Source organism: Xiphophorus maculatus, chromosome 13 (genome assembly GCF_002775205.1).
Source record: "Xiphophorus maculatus strain JP 163 A chromosome 13, X_maculatus-5.0-male, whole genome shotgun sequence".
Classification (NCBI taxonomy): Eukaryota; Metazoa; Chordata; class Actinopteri; order Cyprinodontiformes; family Poeciliidae; genus Xiphophorus; species Xiphophorus maculatus.
In genome coordinates, this window is record NC_036455.1 from 26,738,486 (window position 1) to 26,746,372 (window position 7,887).

Here is a 7,887-nt window from a genome sequence, read left to right on the forward strand (position 1 = left end):
ATGATCCTTTTTCAGGGCTGTGTGGTGATGGCAGCATCATGCTGAAGTTCTGTTTCACTCTCAGTGGGCAAGACATAAAAGTGGCGAAAACCTTTATGATCAGAAAAGTCAACTTTGACCTGCTTGGTTGGACTGAGCAAGGTGAGAAGTAGACACTGTAACAACAGCTTAGCGTGGAGGTGGCAGTATCATGCTGAGGGAAAGGTTTGACCACAAAGAAAAACTCTGACCAAATTCTTCAGCTTCCTCTCATGTGAACAGCTGGATCTGGGGTCTGCAACCTGTGGCTCCGGAGACACAAGTGGCTCTTTGGACTTTCCACGATGGACCTTCATGTCAGGATAAAAGTTAAAACAAACTAATTCATGTTTTTAAATACAGATATAATGATATATTCAGGTTTTTAACAAATTTCTTCTGCAATATTTGCCCTGAATGCCCACAAAGAATGACCTGATTAGTACCAGTGATGTGTCTTTAGACCTGTTCACCGGTCAATGCTTCACGGGTGAGTGGAGATGAGAAAGTCAGGAAATCCTGGAGAACATTTAGTTTCCATCTTCCGGAGAGCTTCGGCTTCAGAGAACTTTTATCATCCAGCAGGACGACTACTGGATGATAAAGCATGCAGCTTTATCATCCAGCATTCAGCTGGATGCTTTATCATCAACCGAGCTACTGAGGTTGATGATAAAGCATCCAGCTTTAGCGAAGCTTCCAGCTAAACATACACAGAGACTGTAAGAAGACAACAAGGGGGAGATTCTGGAGTGGCCCAGTCAAAGCCCAGACCTGTTCACGGCTGATATCCCCTACCCACAAAACCTGACAGCTTCACTTTGACATTACAGATTTGTTTTTTTATTGATCATGATTGATTTGCAAAAGCCTTTAAAAGAGTAAAACATCCAGGGGTGAATATTTTATACAGGAACTATACGTTAATAATGTAAATATTAGTTTTCATAAGTTTTATATTGAAAAAAAAAGCTCTGGGAAGTGTTACTACTGCCTGAATTTGGTATTTTCTAACTGTTATTTATTTGTATGATTATGTTATTCATTTTACTATATAAAAATGAATATATAGAGTAAATGTGCACATAATATTTTTGTTTGTCTGGTGTCATCATTTTAAATTACCCAATCAGGTGATATGATCATTTGGCACTTGAGAAATCTTTTTCCAAAACACTTCTTAACTCTCACTCGTGTTTGGGTCGTCAGCTGATGTGAAACTAAAAGACAGCACTCCTCTGTTTCCAGTGAGGTTTGAACTTTACCCCTGTGTTTACTTATGCCGTTTAGGGCGGGACTTATTTAAAACCAAACAACTCAGACAGAGGTGAAACCTCCGCATGTGTTTCCTCAAACGTGTGTTTTATCTTGATGCGTTTTGTTCTTCCGTCCTCGATCTGTTGGGCCGACAGCGGCAAAGTACATGACTAAGAAACAACGAAAAAATGGTTTTTAAATAAATATTTTATTTGAAAATAAATACATTTTCTTAAAATAGAATCAATAACATTAAAAAAGGTCAGGGAAGTGGGTAGGGGTGAGAAACGGGGGAGAGAGGGGTGTTGGGTAGGAACAGGAAGTACAATCTCACGTTAATCTACCATCTTTAGACAAGTTCCCACAACGCGGCGGTCTGTACATTCTCAGTAGCTCGGTTGAAAGGTGATAGCATCCCTCACGTAAGACATGCAGTCCATTTGAAAGCTTTAGACCACGACCCCTACACCACCGCTCTACTGTATCTACACACTGTAAGAAAACAAAGGGTATAATCTCTTGTCAGCACATCAAATATCAGCCACTGATTTAGAGTTTTCTGCCAAAGTACCTTAAATGTGTTCAGATCAGCTTTACCTCTAGCCTACAGTACAAAGATACAATACAGTAATCAGGCCACCGTTGGGTTTAGGCCAGAATCGTTGTGACACTGAGGTGGTCGTCACCGTTTTTGACCAGCAGGCTTGTTTTCTACAGACAGGGGACGCCAGTGCGGCCGTGCAGGAGCAGATTACTGCGGCGCGGCGCTGACCTCTGACACTGACCTCTGACACTGACCTCTGACACTGATCCTGCAAGAGCGGAAGGTTTTCACATGTCGAGAAAGAAAAAGAAAAAAAGCACCACAGAATGTGTTGGTTTTCCAATGACTGGGTCATCAGAGAGCATCCACAACCAGCTCAATTAAGACAAGCGTGACAAACGTGTAGTTTAACTCGATCAGCAGGAACAGCAGCCAAGGAAGCGAAGCTATAAGACATGGCTAGAGCTCCAGCACATCGGCTCTACAGGTAGAGGCAGCTTTTAACAATGATTAAGCTAAGTGCTGCGAGCAAGCGCTGCGTCCACACGCTCAGGTCTGCCTGATGGAACAGGGTGTTTGGATGTGGATGTCGTTAGATTGGGATTTAAATGCACTGATGTACACACACAGACACACAGGGAAAATAACAACAACTAAGCTCTAAAAACATACAGACGCAGTCTGTGATGAGCCGCTTTTTTCTGTTTTGCAAATTTGTATAGAGATACAATATAAATTTGTGTTTTTGTTGGTTTTTATACATTTATTCTTACATACGTATTGGGCCAAATGCATTCGACTTGTAGCAGTGACAAGACAATAATTGAAGTAAATCTAATACATTTAGGCTTCATTCCCACCAGTCCTGTTCAGTCCGCTTTAATCCAACTCCAGTCCGTTTGTTTAGAAAGTCCAGTTTGTTTGGGGAGGTGTGAATGCTAATCGAACTCTGATTAGAACCAAACAAGAAATCCCTGGTCCATCTACAAACCTAGGTCTGGGTTCACTGGAAGTGAACTCTGATGCAGTTTGAATGTTTTTGAGATTCCTACAAAAGCAGGAAGTGGATCATGGTACAGGGTATTCGGGATAAATTCAACCAAAATAAACATGCTAGTCTAGTGCTAGCAGGAGAAATGACTCATGGTCTCTGTGGCCAAAAAAAAAATCCACACTAAAATCTGACTCTTCTCCATTATTGTTTACACTTCATGAAGAAGGAAGTTGCTGTCATGTCTTCTTCAGAGGTTTTTGTGTTGTTTCCTTCAGTGGTTCTTGATGCAGCGCCACCAAATGTGAGGAGGGCAACAGGTTTTTCAAAGTGTTTGGTTTGTTTGACACAGCGCAGCATGAAAGTTCAGCATGGAACAAATTTTGCCGCTCCCCAATCAAACCGAGTCTACTGAACCATCAGGTGTGAAAACACCTTTAATCTGAAGATGCACCGATCACATTTCATAGCCAATTTCCCATCTCAGTTTTACTCTGCTAATTTGAATCAATTCCCATTTTTCTTCAAGAACAATGATATAAAATATCAAATAAGTATCATCCTAAATAATTCCTTCTAGCCTTTCAAGTGCCACAAACATTATTTATTGGAGTGCCAGAGACGCTGTCACACTGTGTGTGTGTATGAGAGAGCGTTCAGTCAGTGTAAAACAGTCTTTTACTATTTTAATTTACAAAATGATTACAAGTTAACATTTGAAATTACCTTTAACGCTTAAAAAGAATGACTAAATCAGCGCCGCTAGCGTTACTACAACCGCAGTTTCAGAGAAAGCTAAAGGTTACAAACATTTCCAAATCCAGTGTGTTCTATGTTGAAAGTTATAAGAATAAAACAGAGAAATCTTCAGTTACCAAATTCAGCCTTCCTGTTATCTGTTGGAGGTTTTACAGCCTGAAAGAACCTCAGACATTTTCGACATGTTGTCAGTAACAACTCCAACGTGGAACAGTGTTCAGAGATAAGCCTGGCAGCAAAAACATGTTGCATTAACCGATCAGAATAAAAATGGGATTTTTGGGATTTTCTGACTGGCTGGGGTGAAAGGTCAAGGCCGAAGAATCATTCAACTTCTACATTACTCCAAACAAATTCCAGATGATTACTCAATCAATTCAACATAACCCCGTAATAACCACTTAGAAATTTAACCTTACTCACTTTACTTTATATGCTTAGATTTTCTTTTTCTTTTTGAAGAACCAGCCTTCAAAATCTACATAAAAAACATTTCAAACTCCCTTCATTCCTGCATAAATGTTCCCAGGAGACTTTTAGCTTGTGATAAACTGTAAGATGTTTGCTACCAGTCGACGGTGTAATCAGAGCTAAGACACATTTACAAATGCCACAGAATCAGAATCATCAGGTCATCGTTCCCTACTGCGTTTGTGAAATCTAACCCAAAGCTTTGGTACTGTAGGCACATGTGCTAAAGGCCAGATGTTACAGGCAGAATCTGCATCTGGATGCCTCAATTTATCCAAAAGCGACAGATCTTCCTGGCTTCCGCCTAAAGGAAACAGAAACCTGGCACTTTCCCGGTTTTTTACTCATTACAATTCTCCATTCGCTTAGCAGGCAGGTCAGTTTGAAGGCGAACTCATCGCGTTCATGTACATAAACATAGAAACACCCAAACAGAACAGAGAGATTGTCTGCTTTTGCTGTGCTACTGTGGCCACTCAGTCGCTCTTTGGATGTCCACGTGGAACAAACCACACTCCTCTCCTCAACAGCTCACCGTGCTTGACTGCTGTTTGCACACAAAGTCTGATAGGAAGTCAAACTCGTTCTGTCCCAGGAAGAGCTCAGGCAGCTCCTGAATGCGATCCAAGCCCAACTCCAACACCAGCGAGGTCAGAACTTCCTCATCGATTAGGTCCATGTCCGTTCCGTTCACCCCGAAAGGCGCGCCGATGTGCTGCATGCCAGACAACTGGGCGGGCCCCATGCGGTACTGCGTCCCGTTGGGCAGGTGGTGACCATTGGCCGACCCCAGCGGGTGTCCGTGATACTGAGTGTTGAGTTTCTGTAGGTGCATGCTTGCCATGAGCTGCTGCGACGTGAGGTTGCCAGGGACATACTGCGGCGGGTGTCCACCCTGCTGCAGCTGCTGCTGGGGGTGCATGTGGTGGTGGTGCTGCTGGCCCTGGCCGTTATACATCATGTTCCCATGCATCATCTGATGGTGATGATTGGTCATTGGAGCTCCATTCACAGGGCCGCCCATGCCTCCTTGTCCCATAAGGTTCGGTCTCTGTCTCATGACCCCCTCTGTGGTATTCTGAGGGTTCCTGCCGTAGTGCAACACCTGGCCGTTGGGCAGCCCCCGCAGACCCGGCTGGCCGTTGTGCTGTACTGGTCCATTCATGCCCATCCGGAAACCGTGAGACATGGGCATCGTCATGTGTTCAGCCATGGTTAAGTTTTCCCTGAAAAAAAAAAGACGTGGAAACACAGACATAATTATTCCTCCAATGATGTCAACAAGATTATGCAAAGTATGGCAAAAACCGACTTAAAATGATCATTTTTGAGTAAGAAAACAACTTGTGTTGGAATTCAGCGTTTCTACAGATTTATTATTGGTGGATAAACAACTTGTACAACTTATTGATAAAGAATTCATGTCTCCTGTTTTTTATGGAAGAAGTTCTGTTTGTAATTTGCCACAACCCACGAAAGAGAGCAGCAGAAGAAGGTAGCCTGGCCACTTGAGGCCAGATACTGGTATTCTTTGGTCAGCATGCAAAATGTTGTCTGGTGAAAGCTACCACTGCACTCTGAACACACCATCCAAACAGTGAAACGTGATGGTGAAGACAGTGAAGCTGGTAAGAGTTGATCAAGTCCAGAGGACCCCAATGAGCTTCAAACTACATTCAGTCATTCACCCCTTCACACACACATTCACACACTGATGGTGGCAAGCTAATGGACAGTAGCCCTCGGCAGTCTGAGAGACGCGAGGCTGCCATGCCCCGGTGCCACTGGACCCACTGACCCCCTAGTGTCTTGCTAAAGGACACAACAACAGAGACAGACGGAGCGAGGATTGAACCAATTGTGGTACGATCTCCTACAACAGTTACAACCATCATTCATACCTGTTGGTTACAATGGCCCAGTCAAAGTACAGAGCTAAACTTATCAGGGATCTAAGTTAAGAGTCCATAGCTGATATTTGATGTTTTTGTGTTGTTCTCTGGCAGTGTTACAGCAATTGGTCCAGCAGACCTACATTTTATGTGATTTCTTTCCTCAGTCGTTTACAATAAAAATGCTATGCTAGTTTCTGTGTGCGCGAGGCCTTAATGTTATTCATGTCCATCTAAACGAAACCCAAAACATTTGGATGATGCAAGCCACGTCAGCTTATTGCGCATCCATATTTCATTTGGCACAACAACAATAATGGAGGACAGCTCTGTTTTCTCTGTGCTGCTGCACCTCTTCACTTCATTTAGTGTGTTAAAGCAAAATCTGCTCATTGTGGAACATTTACAGCATTAGCGAAAAGCAAAAGGTTATAAAAAATACTCCGCTAAATTAGAAAGCTCGAAATGTTCACTGCCCCCTGCAGGCCTGGCATGTAAACTACATTGCTCCCAGTGTTATTTGGATTTTCATTCCGCTGTAGTATTTATGCGCACTTTTTTTTCGTATGCAAAACGGAAAACCAACTTAGAAACACGAAAGACTTGCAGTTGTATCTGCGGCCAAAAGGTGGTGCTGCATAGTACGCACTCAGGAGGGGAAGAATACAGAAGTAGGACAGACAGCATTCAGAAGTTTTACTGTACATAAAACAAAAAAAGAAAATATGCATAATTTTTGTTCCACTTCATAAGTATAAACTTCTACATCCTGCTCTGTTACAGTAAATACAGTGAAGTTTGTGGATGAAATATGGCAGATGAACTACACCAGAAACACAGGGAGCATTACAAGACCTCAAAAATTACACCATTCAAGAATTACCAATGTCAGACATGAGGGGTGGGGGGAAGAAACACTGCATCTTGAAGGACTGAAATACACACACGCACACACCCCTGCACGCATACACACCAACTTCTTTCTCTCTTGATTTCAAAACACAACACACTGCCTCTGCCTTCACAGGCATCTCTGATGTTCTTGCTTTAAGTTCGATTACCACAGCAACAACAACACACCCCGTTCACACACACACACACACAGCCCCACATATCCTCACATGACCGTTCTGCTGTGAATGATCCCCAGTGTGTGTTTGTTGTCGTTTAGTGACTGTGAGACTGGAGACCCCCCCCCCCCCCCCCCCACCCTCCCACACACACACACACCCCGCTCTGCTCGGCATCCATGAAGCCACTTTAACAGCAGCAGCAGCATCAGATCAGGATCCTGATCAGCGCTGCTGTTTCTAGCAGCCAGCGATCCCTCCGCACTCTGTCACCTATCATGTCACAGCAGATCTACCTGCTAACCATCCGGCTGCTTTCTACAACGCAGAGACGCACTATGTGTGTCAGGACAAAGAGAAAATGCTGCCTGACTCTCTGTCCTTTTTCTCTCTTTTTTTTTGATAAGGACGAACAGAAGCGATCACCTACCCGATGGCGTAAAGTGAAATCCGTTCGGAGAAGTTCGTTAAGTCCCGGCTCGTCCCTTCAGCTGATGCTCCGGATACATGCAGCCCTGCGGCGGATTCAAACTGTGCTGCTTCTCGATCTAAAGAAGAGTTTGTTTTCTGGGTCAACTCAGGGATTATATACATGCAGAAAGCTCAGAGAGAGAGAGAGAGAGGGAGGGAGGGAGGGAGGGAGGGTGGTAGAAGGAGGAGCCACCGTCCTCTCCGTCTCCTTTGTTGCCATTGGTCCTCCCCCTTAATCACTGTGCAAAGAAACCTTCACCTCCGCTGATCCAGGAGCAGCTCAGAGCTGCACGTCCGCAGCGTCCAGCCTGCAGCAGGCTGAAGCAGTGTGATTACAGATGATCCTCACTGCTGACTCAAGGCTTTCTGCTTCTGCATGAGGACTAGTTTAACACAATGGCAGGACTCTGATGT

General features: G+C 43.9%; 1 protein-coding gene across 1 annotated transcript; it reads right to left on the reverse strand.

Moving 5' to 3' along the window:
* Positions 1-2,224: 2,224 nt before the first annotated feature.
* LOC102220198 (cbp/p300-interacting transactivator 3-like) lies at positions 2,225-7,596 on the reverse strand. The gene is made up of 2 exons (XM_005813213.2): positions 7,433-7,596; positions 2,225-5,266 (listed from the first exon to the last, which is right to left on the reverse strand). The coding sequence occupies exons 1-2, from the start codon at positions 7,594-7,596 to the stop codon at positions 4,564-4,566; spliced, it is 867 nt and encodes a 288-aa protein (XP_005813270.2). The 3' UTR covers positions 2,225-4,563.
* Between the last annotated feature and the right edge of the window lie 291 nt (positions 7,597-7,887).

What these genes read in the sequence shown, in the direction of transcription:
- LOC102220198 (XM_005813213.2), bottom strand. Translation starts at nt 7,596, where the DNA reads ATGTATATAATCCCTGAGTTGACCCAGAAAACAAACTCTTCTTTAGAT. An exon ending in ATTTCACTTTACGCCATCGG is followed by an intron (nt 5,267 to 7,432) that starts GTAGGTGATCGC and finishes TTTTTTTTTCAG; the next exon opens with GGAAAACTTAACCATGGCTG.